Raw genomic sequence first — 16,574 nt, 5'->3', positions numbered from 1 at the left:
TATGCACAGGAATACAGATATAAATGCTCAAACAAACTTCATTAAAAATTGTGTACAAACCAGCACACTCGAAGGCATCCTAGGTAAGAACGAAAACACACACACACAAACACACACACACACACACACACACACACACACACACACACACACACACACACACACACACACACACACACACACAGTTTCACCTCCACTACTGTCACCTAATATCATCTCACCTTGCTAAAGAAAAGCTTTCCATGTGCCTCATTCCCTCACATTTCACACCATTTCCATTTTCTCGCACACACACGACGCCAACAACAATTTCACGCCTTTTTCTCACTAGTTTTTCGTTGTACTTCTCACGCCTCTCACACACGACAGCTCATTTCCTTGCAACACACACACACACACACACACACACACACACACACACACACACACACACACACACACACACACACACACACACACACACACACACACACACACACACACACACACACACACAGTTATACCATTTCCTTTGCACAGACCCAACACAGAATACACCCACAGCTACACCTGCATTCACACCAACATCTTCGCCCATACTTCCAGGCAGGGACTCCCACACTAGCACGAACACTCACCACTTCTTACACCCACAGTCACTACTACCTTCACCAACCCCTACCCACATCTACACCTACACCCAGACCTAAACCTTCACGCATCACCATTTACACCCGTACTCACATTTACATCCACACTTGCATCCACACCCATTCACCCATCCAAACACCCACACCCATGTCCTCACCCACATCCATTCACCCATCCACATACCTGCGCCCGAACCCACACTCATACACATTCACCCACACCCACACCCACACCCATTCATCCATTCACACACCCACACCCCTACCCATTCACCCATCCACACACCCTTACCGACAGCAGTTTCGAGTCCCCTTGCATATAAAGCGTGAATGGCCCCCCTAGGAGCTCTTCCTGGGTCGCGGTAAACGTAAACATAACTTCTCTTTGTCCAGCTCTTTGTTCTTCAGTGAGAGTCTGGTATCACTGTGCGGCTGCAACACTCTCACGATAATCACCTTAAGACCAGGGAACGTTGTGGTCGGATTACCTGCCCCATTATCTTAAGTACCTCCGCAACACGGAATAATTAATCAACTAATACATAGAGTGTTTACTGGGAAATACCATGTAATAAGTATTTCAAGTGAGCGCAAAGCATTCACAGATATAACACATGAGCTGTAGACTGTACTTATTTCATTATGGGATGTTACTAACTTGGTGAAGTGGAATAAGAACAAAAGAAGGAAGTTAAGCATGCGGTTCTTTCATACACCTTGCCTTCAGCGACGAACAAAAATGCTGTGCACTCAAAAGTACATTTGTACACAGTAAAGTTAAATTTCTTCCTAGAAACGATGAGAATGAATGAATACATACATACCTACTTACATATATATATATATATATATATATATATATATATATATATATATATATATATATACACACACACACACACACACACACACACACACACACACACACTCATGTGGCTGGTTCCTGCTTGTCTGTATTGACGTCGTCATTTGCTGAAAAAAATAAGTTACTGGGTCTATACAGAACTGAGAATTCCATTACCTTTTCTATGAATAAAACTATTGGGTTACTAATATAACAACGTTACATGCATATTCGTTGATTCAAGGGTATAGTAATCTCCTTAACGGGATGCTTCACCTGCAGGACCTTCGTAAAACTGTATAGATTAGGAAGGACCCCGCAGCGATTCCCTTATATTTCTGGTGTCATATGCATGTGTATGTTTATGTGACGAGGGAATAGAAGGATGTTTGCTTGCGAGTAATATGCCAGAATATGGAGTTTGCTGTGCATGAATGTGTGTAAATGTATATGTATGTATACATATGTGTGATTAGAACGATGTGTGTAGTGTGAGAATAGGAGGAAGTATGTGAATGTGTGTTCATTCTGGTGAAGTGGATATATATAATAGATATAAATATGATTGTACGTGTGTGTGTGTGAGAGAGAGAGAGAGAGAGAGAGAGAGAGAGAGAGAGAGAGGTGGTAATGAGAGGGCCAGCACAGCCTAGTAGCCCATTAATGACCCACTTCTCTACATGCCCCTCTTGCTGTAGGAGGGAAAATCTTGCTGCATATTACCAAACATGGCCACACAAACATACCGTCACACACACACACACACACACACACACACACACACACACACACACACACACACACACACACACACACACACACACACACACACACACACACACACACACACACACACACACACACACACACACACACACACACACACACACACACACACACACACACACACACACACACCTCCCCATGTCCTCTCCCAGCCTTAATTAGTAGGTAAAGCGAGGCCATTTGAGCTCCCCTTCCTCCACTGCCCTTGCCTTCCCCTCCCTCTCCATCTCCCTCCTCCCTCCCCCCGCCAGACTCCTCCTCCTGTGCGGGGTCTTTTAATATCACCGCTTTTTTCCTCCACTTATTTTTTTTTTTTGGGGGGGAGACCCTTTTGGACTTTGTTGTCGTGGAAGTAATTAAGTGCACATAGCCTTGACCTGGAGAATTATAAGGCCTTTGATGTGTGTGTGTGTGTGTGTGTGTGTGTGTGTGTGTGTGTGTGTGTGCATGCTGATCGCTCTGGAAATTAGTGTTGAAGTTACTGAATATTTTGCCAGGCCATAAACCTTCACGCTAAACTACATTGCCGCGATGCATTTTACCATATAACAGTAAATCACACAGGGTGGAAATAGATTAATAGATTGACACACACACACACACACACACACACACACACACACACACACACACACACACACACACACACACACACACACACACACACACACACACACACACACACACACACACACACACACACACACACACACACACACATTTCGTACATACTGGTATTCTCTCTCTCTCTCTCTCTCTCTCTCTCTCTCTCTCTCACTATTTTCCTGCTCACCCTGTCGCGCACCCAGTCACCTTTCGCCTTTCCCTCTTTACCCGCTCCCTCGCTCTCACCTATCTCACTCTTCACCCCTCACAGCTGCCACCCGTCCCCGCCCCGCCGCTCTTTACCTTCCCTCACCCTTAACACCCTTATTCTTCTCCCTCTTGCCCTGACCTCTCACATCTTTCCCTCTCCTGTCTACCTCTCGCCCCTCTCCCTCTCCTGTCTACCTCTCGCCCTTCTCCCTTTCCTGTCTACCTCTCACCCCTCCCCTTCTCCCGTCTACCTCTCATCCCTCTCACTCGCTTTCTCTCAACCATCCTTCCCCCTCTTCCATCCCCAGTTGCCCCTGTATCTGTGCTTGCTCTCTCCCCTCCAACTCCCCCTTCCTCCCCCGGCGCCTCTGGTCAATACGCAGCTCTGCATTGCATCCTTAAAGCCTTGCAAATTCATAGCGGGCCGCCCCAGTTTATCCCGCCTGATGCACGCACACATACACACAAACCACCAACATCCTTTCCATTCGACTCCATCCCTCCTTGAATTTCACCCGGATTGTCTTAGCCATTTCCCTGCGAGTTCGTGCACTTGGGTATTTTGTTTAGGCTAAGTTCCTCGCCACACTGAGTGCAGAATCGGAATTAGGACCACATTCTGGTTGGTAGAGGAGGGTTCCTAGCGTCGTGTCCTAAACGATTACTCCTTAACACTCACATCTCTGGTATTTATGTAGTTTTGTTATTGTTTTAGGAAGTCTCTAAAGAAGAGTTGTTACGAAATCTCTGAAGCTGTTCAGAGTACAGCCCATTTTCTGACGCTTATTTGGCTGATTTTGTCGGAATAAAAATGAGGAAGAACGTCCATTTCATAGTGCCACGTCCTGGGCATTCCGTTTGCACAATTACAGGTGGTCTAGAATGTGGCCTAGTAACACGGGGTATTCTTAACAGTGCGATGGGACAGTCGGCGTCAGAACATATCGATTTCGTCCTCAGTGCTGAGACACCCTAACACTACAATTCGTGTACCTAGATTTTCATTTTTCGTTGTCTAATGGCACAATGAAACAATATTACGGCTCTACGTCCATTCCAGGACACTTTTTCATCCCTAACAACGTATCCTTGTGTGAATATTTTCATACAACCAAACATTCAAGATAGAAAGATGTACGTTTTAGACAGAATGAAAGTGTACAGGAAATGCAATGTTTTGTTCAACTAATAGAAATCCCTTTAGTCAGAGTTTTCATATTCTGGCTTGAGTAACCCTTTATCTGCCAATGGTTCACCAATGAATTTGATTTAGATTAAAGTAATTAAGAGCACATCTACAGTTGATTTGTTTGTACGTGAAGAAAACGCATCACTAACGAAATAAGCTCCGTATGGGGAGGTGTAGAACTCATTAATGATTCTATTGTATCCTTTCTAATAATCAAGTGTTAATCCCTTCAACCAGAGGACGTAATTTCTAATTTTTTCATGCAGTCTCCAGGCGGCTATATTCAGCTTGGAGAGACTTCGAACGAGTGAAGATTGACACAACCTTTATTAAGCTCCTAAACTACGAGAGATTCTTCTTAAACAGAATAACATGTTATTAGGGTAGCAAGAATAAAAAGAAGCGTTTATTCTCAGGTTGAAGGAATTAACGATTCATGCACTCGCAGATCTCATCGCTTAAATTGACTGTGGAGGGGGAGACAGTAGAGTGGAGGTTTCTTTGGGTTTTATATTAATCTTTTCATTCCGTTGTCGCATTTATATAGTTTATCCTTACAGCCTTCAGCCTATATTATTAACAACGGAGAAATTTTGTAGTGACGGGGTTAGAAGGAGTTAGAAACAGTCTCCAGTAATCCCTTTACTGGCTAATTTTTCTTCCGAAGCTGAATTAAATCTTCAAAAGCTTGGGAGAATAAAATAAAAGCACTTCACTGGATGAAAGGTGTTAAAGAAAATGCAGCGGGTGTGGAAGTGGTCCTTAGTCAGCTTGAGAGGAGTGCTATTTGTTTGGCTGTGTAAGCGGGAACTGCATGCAGATGAGTTTCTTTTGTCACGAGAAACTTGTGTAACTCCAGCAGTTTCTTGTCGGCTCTCAGACCTGCTTGATAACTATATATCATGCGATTATTTTTCTTTCCTATGTGGCTAAACGAAATGTCGTCTGTTGTAATTTCTTTCGTTAGAATGACTGAAGCCTCTTCCTGTGAGTATCAAGACAGTAAGTTTTGCGCATTCATGTACCCGAGTTTTACCGGAAAAAGAAAAATACCTAACAATTTAGATTTTTGTCTTACGTGAATTCTGTGTGAGAGTCTAAGGAAGGTGCCTCGCCATTACTTGTGATTACACTTTATCCGGGTGACTAGATAGGCCATGAAGGGGTCAGAATCATTCATGTTCCACTGACCAGATATCATGACTTCAGTCAGGAGAATGATTTAGTTTGTATTTTTTTTTTTTAACTACATCTGTAGTAAATATAGCCGAATACTAGATTTGACTATTCAGTTGTCTTTATGTCCCTTTCCTGGTGTATCTCTTTTCAGCAATATATCTTTGTTTCAGCATTAAAGAGTTCGTTTGTAACGTGTTTTCTCCCTCTTCCTTACAGAGCCACCATCATGTCGTCGGTGAAGGTGGCGGTGCGGGTGCGGCCCTTCAACAACCGCGAGATAACCCGCGAGTGCAAATGTATCATCGATATGGGTGGCAAGACAACAAGTGAGTACAGCATCACGCCGTTCGCTTCATTACAGTGTTACTAAAACCTGTTGTCAGTTCTTGTTATGGTAGTCCTGTGAGATGGAGCCAGGATTCGAGGGATTTGATTGATATGCGAATGATTTTGTGGCCTCTTGCACTGGGCATGATTTTGATAGTTCGTACACTTCCGGACTTTTCTTCTTCTTTTGTCCTACCTCATTCCATCCTTAAGTGAGAAAAAAGGTCATAATGATGATGATTTTTAAAAAATTCCTCGGCTGTTGTTGAGTTGTAGGCATGTTTTCCTTATTGTGTTGTTTTGCTTTCATGGTTGACAAGGAAGAAAGGAGGGGGTGGTCACGTTTATTGCGCGTTTGCTCTAAGCTGGCGAAGATATGTAACTCTATTCAGCTCAGTTGTTGGCCAGGTGTTGTCAGATAGGAGGGTGGAATTGACTGATGACTAGGGATACTCATTCCTTCCTCATGGTATAGGCATGTTGAATTCAGGCAACCACGACTTTGTATTAAAGTGTTTTGTTGAATTCATGGAATCACGGTTTTGTATTAAAGTGTTATGTTGAATTTATGCAACCTCGATTTGCTATTAAAATGTTTTGTTGAATTCATGCAACCACGACTTTGTAGTACAGTGTTGGGAGTGGCCCGGTTCCGTCGGGTAAAAACAAACCGACTGTAGCCATGTTTGCTGCTCTGTCTTCCATAGTTTGTATTTCAGAATTTCATTTTTGTATTGAAGCTCTTTGATTTGATCTGTAAAGCTTTCACTATGAGACACCGCTTCAAAGCTAAACGTAACTGGCTAGTGGTAGCAAGACTAGAATAAAAAAGAAATTGTGGTATTGAAAGGGTGAACAGTGAGCTGGCGGCCAACGTAACTTGGAATGATCACCTGAGTAAGAAGAATTAAGTAGGATCATTTAGCGGCAGCAGGAATACAATATTAATACAAGTCATGGTTTTATGCCTTGGAACCAGAGGACATCTTGTTTCCATCAGACGATTCTGTTCGGTTTAGGAGAGCCCATTAGTATAGTGGAGGAGCTATTGAAGTCTGGATCTAACCTGTCTAGTTCGAAAAGCCTGTCGTACTCTCAGTAAAATCATCTGAAGATAGCAAGAACAGAATGGAAAACAAAGCGAAAAAGTCGTGGTGTTGAATGGGTGAACAATGAGCGGCCGACATAGCAACAGGAGGCGCTAAGTCGTTGTTGCTGGGCGCGTTTTTTTTTTTTTTCCAGAGGAATGTTAATGGTTGTGACCGATCTGGCATTTGCATCATGTTTACCTATTCTTTTGGCTCAGGTGTTTGGTTATATATTTGATTACTGTGATGTAAAATGGAATACTTGCTTCACATCAACACCAGTGCTTCTGCCATTAAAATATAGGCCTTCATGCAAATTCTCTTTTCACGAAAAGAAGCTCCTTGAGAAATAATTAAAGTATCGCCAAATGTTAGTAATCTGAGTGAAAAATTGCTTGAAGGCTAGAGGAATTCCTATAACAGTACATAGCTGTGGACACTGTACACTTATATGTCCTGGAAACTGTTTCTGATCCTTGATAAATACGATGCCTGTGTTACAACAGTGTGCGCGCAGGCTTCCCTGGGGACGGAAGCAAAACAAAGGGAGTTACCGTCCCCCTCGAGTGGCGGTCGTGGTGGCGGCGGCCGTAACGTGATATTTGAAGCCCCACCATGGTTCCAGCGTGTTTGTGTGTGTGTGTGTGTGTGTGTGTGTGTGTGTGTGTGTGTGTGTGTGTGTGTGTGTTGGGGGTGCGGGTGGGGGAGAGAGTGTGAGAGGTAGCAGTAATTTGTGTCGGGTCGATTTTATGGTAGTGATTGTCTGAGGAGTGAAACCCCGTTGAAATGTGTGATTGTTGGAGTGTGACTTGATGAAACTGAGTGTTGCATTTAATGGAGCTAATTGAACGTTGCATGAATCAAAGGTTTGCCAGCGTACGAGCATTGAGTTACCGGGTAGCCAGCAGTGTGGATGGTTAAATACGCTTTGTAGTTGATGGTGCTGATATATTGCCGGATTACTTTCGGCAGTTGTGGTTGCACATGAATACAGTTTAGTTTTCGGTAATAATTCTTTATGGACTATAATATTAAAGTTGCATTGCCATAATATATGTACCAATCCTCGATTCGTGAGTGTTTAGCTTTTGTTCGGGATTAAGTACTGCAGCCGAAAGTTAACCTGCATTTTGAGAGTAGCGTGAAGCTAACTTTGTGCAAAGGTGCGTAACAGCGTAGATATTAGTTGGGATGTGTATAGGTGGAGTGTACAATTTTGACTAGGAAACTGGGATATGCGAGTGTGATTGCTTGTGTTGATGGCGTGTGTGTAATTGTAGTGTGAGATTAGTTTTGTGCGAAATTTAGTAATGACGTAGATATTGATTGAGATGTGTGCAGACGAAAGATTTAGTGTTGATGAAGGATGCAGGTATAAGTGAAGGGTGGGATGTACGGGTTTGATGTGTATATATGTGTAGGTGGTGGTAATGTGAGCAGTATGTAGGTGTACTAGTTGTGCGATGGTGTGAGCAGTAATTATGTGTAAGTGTAGGTGACGTACGTATGTGTGTGTGTGTGTGTGTGTGTGTGTGTGTGTGTGTGTGTGTGTGTACAGTACGATGTGTAAGTGTAGGTGAAATAGGTGTACTGTATGTGTGTATATGTATGTATGTGTGTGTGTGTGTGTGTGTGTGTGTGTGTGTGTGTGTGTGTGTGTGTGTGTCTGTGTATGAGGGTTATCAGAGCGCCACTAGCAAGGCTTCACTCCATTGGCCCCTTACAAACACTTCCAGCCGCTGCCTCATTGCTCAAGCCCGTGGTATTTCCCTCTAAAGGCTAACCTGCTATTGTGGGATCACTCGTGCTCTTTATATGGTTCTCTGCAGTAGTCGATATTTGTGTTTTGAGAGAGAGAGAGAGAGAGAGAGAGAGAGAGAGAGAGAATGTTTATTTGTTTGCTTGCAGAAATGTGTACGTCATCATTATCATTAACATCACTTTTTGAGTTTGTTTTTCGTGTAACAAATGTGAGGTTGTGTAACTGAAGTGTGTGTGTGTGTGTGGAGAGTCAGTAGCCTTGCTGCTATATTCAGTGTGCCAGAGTGAGAGATCCGAGCATGAGTCAATGGCCTGCTTCCCCCCTGGTGCAAGCCTCCTACGCTATTTCTCCCCTTCCACACCCCCTTTCCCTCTTCCACTCCTGTTGCACACACCCCTGCTTCCCTTCTCACTGCCTTCCCCCCCCCTCCCTTCCCCTTCCTCTTCCCTTCTGCACCCTACCATGTCTCTTATTCTTATTTCCCAGTCTCCGTCCCTCCCACCCATCCTCTCTTAACACCCTCCTACACAGTTACCCCTGCTACACATTCGCTGTCACTTCCCTGTTCTGCTATCTAACGATCCCACATCTTTTCCCTCCTCCTACCATCTCACCCCTCCCCTCCCCTCCCCTCCTCCTACCATCTCACCCCTCCCCTCCCCTCCCCTCCCCATCCAACTTCACCCCACCCCACCCCCACTTGTCGTCTCTCACGCTGCTGTTGCTTCCTTCTCCCCATTTCACTGTAGGTTGAACCCTCTCACGTTCCTCCCATTGCAGCACCTATTATTTCCATTTCACCTCCCATCCCCCCACCCCTCCATCAGCTCAGTTCCTCCTTGTCCATTCCATCCCTTCGTCCTCCTCTCTTCCTCCCTCCAATCGACCCTTCCTCATCCACTCTCCGCACCCTCCCACTGAACTCTTCTCCATACCTCCCTTCTCACTCCTCCATCGTTAATTCCCGCTTTCGTCCCTTCCCCTCCCAACGCCCACCCTCTCCTTTCCACGCCTTATCCTATCTCATCATCCCTTTCACTGTTTATTCACCTTCCTCTCCCCTCCTATCTCTCACCCCCTCACTACCCCTCTTCCATTGACTCACCGCCACCGCATACTCCCCACCGTCTCATTCGATCTCTCACCCCGTCTCCACCTCAACCACCACCACCAGCACCACCACCACCACCGCCACCACTACCACCACCACCACCACTTTCTACCTGTTTACCCGCGCACTTCCTTGCTCGTCTCGGCTCATTCCCGCTCACTCACTCTTCATTTCCCCCCATCCTCTCCCATATTCCAGTTCCTCTCCACCACATCTTCATCTCCTTTCGTCTCACCATTATCTTCTCCCTAATTCCTCTTTCCGTCACTCCGAGCCCCTCTCCCCTTATCTCCCTTTTCTCCACTCCCCTCAGTTTTTCTGTCCCCTTCACCCTCTCCCCACCTATCTTCTTCACCGTCTCTCCCCTCACCCTTCTTCCCTCCTGCCTCCCCCACCCCTCTCCCCTCTCCATCTCCACTCACCTTCACCTCTTTTTCTGAAGTCACGTCTCTTCCGCCTCACTTCTCCCCGCCCTAACTTTTCCTCTTTCTTTCACTCCATCTTTTTCTTTTTTGCTCCCTCATTATATCTCACTCCCCCTTTATCACTCCATCTCTTCCTCGTCCTCCCTTCTTCTCTCCCTCTTTTCCCCTCCTCTTCTCCCTCCTTCCTCTTCACTCTTCTTCCCCTGTCTCACCCGCCTTGCTCCTCCTCTTCCGCCTTACACCTCCTCCCTCTTCCTCCCACCACATACCCGGACCTTAACATTTCCCTTCATTACCTTTACTCCTTTGTTTTCCCTCCCTTCCTCACTCCTCCTTTCTATCTCCTCTCCTCTCCTTTTCACTATTCCTCCTCTTCCCGTTCTCTTCCCCTCCAAGCTCCACACTTTTTGCTCCGCGTCTCTTCCCTACTTCCTCATTTCCTTCCCTCTGTTTCCTGAAACATGTTCAGTCCTCTTCCTTCTCTCCTTCCTCTCTTCCACCTCCCCTCATTTTCCTTACCTCCCTTCCTCCTCTCCTCGCCTCACTCCGTTCTTTTGCTAACGGAACGGGAAGTGTAATATTTTTGTTTTCCTTTATATTCCCCTTCCCTTCTTCCCCTGTCTCTGTTTCTCACCTGCTTTCACCCAACTTCTTTCCTTCCTTCCTCAGTTTTTTTGTCCCCTTACTCCCTCCTCACCACGTCTCTCCATCTCCTCTCCTCTCCTCCTTCCTTCTTCCTTTCTGTTTCTTTCCTCCCGATTTCTTTATATTTTTTGTACCATTTCCTTATCATTTCTTATCCCTCTCCTCTCTGCTTCTCCTCCTCTCGACTTCTCTCTCTCCTCTGCTTGTCCTCTCCTCCCCCCCTTTCTCCGTCCTCCCCACTCTCTTCCTTCCCCTTCCTTCCTCCAGCCTGATTCAGAGTTTCTCTCAGTATTCGATGCAGCGTTGCCACGTATCCACCATCGAGTTTAGAGTGCAGTGGTGCCACATGTAAACCACACACACACACACACACACACACACACACACACACACACACACACACACACACACACACACACACACACACACACACACACACACACACACACACACACACACACACACACAAAACTCTTCATATTTTCAACTTTTACTATCTTTTCCGTACTCTGACCGTCTTCCTTGAGTCTAGTGTGCGACGATAATCTGCATCCAGCCCAACCCAATGCAACCTATCCTCTCCTGACCCAACCTAACTTAATTCAACCTAATTATTAATCTAACCAAACATAGCAGCACATAAAATAAGCTATCTGTATTCTTCAGGTACGTTTCCATTATTAGATTCCTTTTTTGTTGTATTCACCTTCCTCAGATCAGCTTCCTTCAGTTTGTAAATGGATGTTACTAGCTTTCATTCCATATCAAATCCAACTCAGCCCAGCCCCTCACCCTCACCCTTACCCTAACTCTACCTAACTCTAACCTTAACGTTAACTTAACCTTTGTCTTAACCCTAACTTCAACGTTAAGCTGACGTTAGGCATGTTCTTTCCAACAATCATATTGATTTTTTACCTTTTTCCTGCCGGATGTTCGCTGGAGGGTGTGGTGGGCGGGAGAGAGCATTCCTTGTTTCTGTCCTCTTATCACAGACACCACGGTTAGATATTATGGTTTATTGAGTTATCCCCAAGCAGATAACATTATGTCCCAGTTAGTCGCCAGTTTCTCATACTAACCTGACCAACCCAAACCTAACCTAACCTTATTTACCCTAACCTAACGCAATCTAACGGAATCTAACGTAACCTGAGCTAATCAAACCTTACCTGACCAAACATAACCAAACTTGACTCCACCTCAGCATCGATACCACAAACACTCTAAGGTTCACCCCTGCCACGTTTCAGTACATGGTCGCGGAGTTTGTTCTCTTGGTTCCCTCGCTCACTCAGGAGTTTAGTTTGCAGAGGCGGTGATTTGGTTTTTGATGTTTTTCCATTCTGTTTATTTCGTAGATAAATTCCCTTATATTTTACGCACCACGTGTTTTTTGCGCGAACGGTGAATTTTTGTTGGGAATTATTAGCGGCAAGCCTGAGTCTAGGTAAGCGTAATTCTGCCTCATTGGGGACTTTAGAACGCAGAACATGGATCAGTATTCTGTTTCGTGCACCTCTTGCTTATAGACTCTGAAGAAGCGCCTCTTGTGAAGGACGACGTTGGTTAGCTACAGATTTTGGGCTGAGAGAATGCATATGCTGTACATCTCTGAACTTGAAAATCCAGTTGGCCTCAAGTTGCTCGGGGATGATTTTAATAAGCTAAATAGATGGGGGAAGGGTTATAATGGGAGGCTGCTGGTGGCTGGGTCGAAGCATTGAGTGGTGACGGGCAGGCGGAGGTGTGGCGGTGACGAGAGAGAGAGAGAGAGAGAGAGAGAGAGAGAGAGAGAGAGAATGTGTATATGTATTGATGGAATTTCGTGTGTGTGTGTGTGTGTGTGTGTGTGTGTGTGTGTGTGTGTGTGTGTGTGATATATCGTTTTATATATCTTACTTTATGTGTGAAAAATGTGAAAATTTATGAGTATGCAGGGAAGATAATGGGAAAGAGTGTTTTTGGTGATGGGAATAACAGCAGTTGGGATTAAAGTGCTCGTGAGTGTGTGATAAATTTTGCAGTGGTATACGAGCGGGATTACATGAGCCAACCAGGATTTGTGCAAGGGACTCCAGTGTGACAGCTGGGATACGTGGGACTTAGTGTGCCGTGGTGAGTTGGGGTCCAGGCCAGTGTGAATTGTATAGTATGCGAATAGTAGTGTGACTGTTTGTTGGAGAGCCCAGTATGAAAGCCGGGATAAGCAAACTTTAATGGAGGCTTAGTAAGTCGATAATCAAGCGAGTGTGATTTGGATAGTATGTTAGTATGTGTGAAGACGTTAGTGAGTTTGTAAAAGAGTGAGAAGTAATGTGAGAGAGAACAGCGAGAACTCACAGCGAGTGAGTTGGAGTTTGTGTGAGGTGTGGTAGTGGACGTGTGGAATGTGTGAAAGATAGAGTGTGTGTTTGCATGGTAATAGGCTTTGTGAATGGTGGTATGACTGTAATGTGTAAAGTAAGTTTGAGGGGAGGGATGCGAGTGATAATGTGTGAATGTCCAAGGGTAAGTTTGTGAGGTGTTGTGAATTTGAGTATTGTGTGAGTTTGGGTGTGATTATTGAGGTGTAAGTGAGAGTGTGCAAGGTACTTTGTGAGCTTGAGTGTGAGAATGTGAGTGTGTGAGGTGTACGTTTTGTAAGTCGGTGGGAGTGGTGTTTGAGTGGAAATGTGAGAGTGCAAGTAGGGTGGGAGTGGGGGTGGCTGATGGAATTGAGTGGGAAGGAATGTTAAGAGTGTGCAGAGAATTGTGGGCGTGGAACGGAATGTACGGGGGAGTGTTGGAGTGAGAGGGAGTGTGGGAATGAGAGAGAGAGAGAGAGAGAGAGAGAGAGAGAGAGAGACGGAGTGTGCAGAGTGTGGGAGTGTGCCGAGGAGTGTGGGAATGGGAGTGGGAGTGGGAGGGAGAGTGCAGAGTGTGGGAATGGGAGTGGGAGTGGGAGGGAGAGTGCAGAGTGTGGGAGTGGGAGTGGAGGGGAGTGTGCAGGTTCCTGTATTGATCAACAGCTAGTGCAAGAAAGACTCACTGGCGCCCCGTTACCTCCCTCCTTCCCTCCCCAACCCCCTTCTTTCTTCCTCCCTCCCTTCTTCCCTCCCACACCCCCTTCTTTCTTCTTCTACCTCTGTCCCCCATCCACTTCTTTCTTCTTCCCTCCCTCATTCCCTCCCATCCTGCCGCATCCCCGTCCTTCTTCTTTCTTCCCTCCTTCACCCCTCACCCTTTACCTTCCTTTCTCCCTTACCCCTTCATGCTTCCTAACTCTCTCCCATTCCCCCTTTTCTCCCTGTCTGCCCCATTCTTTCTTCCTCTCCCAATCCTTCACCTCCCTCTTTCCTTCACCCTTTCCATCAGCCCCCTTTTCCTTCACTCTTCACTCATCCCCTTCCTTCCTCCCACCCTCTCCCTTCTCCCCTCTTCTTCCTTCCTCCCTCGTTCACTCCTCACCCTTTCCCTCTTCCCCCCCCCCCTGTCACTCCCTCTCCCCATCATGTCTTTCTCCATCACGCCACTCTGTATCAGTCTCCCTCCGTCTTCTAATTTTCTCTCATTTTCTCCTCATACCTTCCTCTGTCGTCCCATTTTCTTCCATCCCTTACCCTTTTTACATTTCCTCTCACCTCACCAGCCTTCTATTTTCCCACTCCCCATGTCTCCTCTTTTCCTTCCTTTCTACCGTTCTTCCTCCCCTTTTTATCTGTATTTATTCTGTGTTTTCTTTCTCTCTCTCTCATTTTCCATCTTCATACCCTTCCTTCCCGTCTCCTACTGTCTCCTCCTTCTCCTCCTCCTCCACCTCCTTCCCCTGTTCTCTCCTCCCCCGTCTTCCACTCTTCCACGTCCCCTCATTATCTTCACTTCTTATCTTCACCTCCTCTAGTTCTCCATTTTTTTATTTGCTGTCCTATTCTTGTTCATCTTTCCTCTCTCTCTTCCATACCCCTTCCTTCCCTTCCTTCCTTCTTTCCTTCCTTATCCTGTCCCTTCCTTCCTTCTTGCCTCCATCCACCATATTTTCTTCCTTCCTCTTCCCCCTCCTCACGATAGTCTTTCCTCTGCTTCCCCCTTTCTTACTCTTCCTTCGTCTCCCCCTTCATCCTCATCCTCCCTCCCCCTCTTTTCTTCCTTTTCCATCCTCTCACTTCTCAGTCTTTCTCCTACTTCCTCTCCTTCCATTCTTCCTCCTTCCTCTCCTCATTTTTTCCTCCTCCTCTTTTCCTGCTCCTTTCCCTTCCTCATGTCTTTCTTCTCCCTCCCTCCTGCTTTTCTTTCCTTATTCACACATTTGTTTTTCCGCCCTTTCATCCCTCCATCCATCAGTCATTTCTCTTATGTCATTTTTTCCTCACGTCATGTTTCTCCCGTCTATGTTCCTTACCTTCCTTTGTTTTTCTCCCTCCTTCACCTCTCCCTCCCTCTCTCTCCTCTAAGACCTTTCCTCTTCCACTTTCTCCCTCCTTTCCTCCCTCCCTCCCTTCCTCCCTTTCATCCATCTTAAACCTTTCCCGCTTACACCTGTCTTACCATCCCCTCTTATTACCTTTTTCCTCCCTTTCCTCCGTACTTCCCCCCTCTTACCCCTCCCTCATTCCATTTCCCCACCTCTCCCCTCTCTTACCCCCTCTCTGACCCCTCCCCTCTCTCTCCTCCCTCCCACCCTCCCTCTCTTTACGACCTTCTTCCCTACCTACCTTCATTTTTACTGCCTCCCTCCGCTCCCATTTCCTTCCCTACTCTCCATACTTCCCTTCCCTTCCCCGCCCTTCCTACATACCTCCCCTTCCTTTCCGCCCTCCTACCTTGCTTCCTTCTTCCTTCCCCTTCCCTCCCTTCTTCCTTCCCTTTGCCCTTCCTTCATCCCTCCACCTCCATCCTTTCCTCTGTCCCTCTCTCCTCATCTTCACCCTCCTCTTCTTCTTCACACTCCCTCTCTTCTTCCCCCTCCCCTCTTCTCTCCCATCTCCTGTTCCCCCATTCAATTTTTCTCCCTTCCTTTCTTCTCTCCAGCCTACCCCCACCTCCTGCCTTCCATGTCTCACCCTTCCTCTTGCCTTTTTCTTCCATTTTCCATCCCTCCTCTCTTCTCACATTCATAGCTCTTTCCTTCCCTCTACCTTCCCTACTCTCCATCTTTCCCTCCTTCCCTTTTTCCTTTACCTTCATAATTCTCCCTCTTCTCCGCTATCCGTCACTCCATTTCTCACTCTCTCCATTCATTCCTCAGTCCCTCCACTTGTTTTCCTCCTCTGTTCCTTTCCTCCCTCCTCCTCCTCCTCCTCCTCCTCCTCCTGCCCTTTCGTGTACCACCTCAGTATACCCTCACGGTTTTTTTTCTTTGCCTCCCACGCCTTCCCCCCCACCTTCCCGCCTCTCCCTACCCTTTCCCCATCCCCCCCTTGCCCCTCTGGTTCATTCTTCCCTCTCCTTTTGTGTACTTTTCATATTTTTTTCCATTGCTCGTTTTCTTGTATATCTCAACGCACGCCGAAAAACACAGTGGCTTTATCTGTACTTTAATTTGAATAACTGAAGGGGATTTTATTTTTCCCCAGCTCATTTTGTATTCAGGTAATATTTCTATCCATTACCTTAAGAAATTAGAATAACTTTAACCTCCATTCGCTTTTCATCCTTCATTATAAATCTGTGTCCGTAGTAAGATTTTCCCCCCCACCATTTAGAAGTGTTTTGACTATCACAATATTCATCATTATTTACAGCATCACCATTTAACAGTATATAGCCGTTACTGGAGATATGGGTGTATTTA

The 16,574-nt window shown here is 45.9% G+C and overlaps 1 protein-coding gene across 2 annotated transcripts in view; it reads left to right on the top strand.

Moving 5' to 3' along the window:
• unc-104 (kinesin family member unc-104) overlaps positions 1-16,574 on the top strand; it is a 212,168-nt gene that overhangs the window by 54,025 nt on the left and 141,569 nt on the right. For both annotated transcript variants that reach the window (XM_080281497.1, XM_080281498.1), the window contains exon 2: positions 5,660-5,769. In XM_080281497.1, the coding sequence (XP_080137623.1) occupies positions 5,670-5,769 (100 nt within the window). In that variant the 5' untranslated portion in view covers positions 5,660-5,669. The remainder of the gene's footprint in view (positions 1-5,659; positions 5,770-16,574) is intronic.

Source organism: Coenobita brevimanus, chromosome 89 (assembly GCF_032717465.1).
Source record: "Coenobita brevimanus isolate Jiangsu-jjx chromosome 89, ASM3271746v2, whole genome shotgun sequence".
NCBI classification, from domain to species: Eukaryota; Metazoa; Arthropoda; class Malacostraca; order Decapoda; family Coenobitidae; genus Coenobita; species Coenobita brevimanus.
The sequence above is the reverse complement of the archived record's forward strand: the minus strand, read 5'-3'. Positions and strand labels throughout refer to the sequence as shown.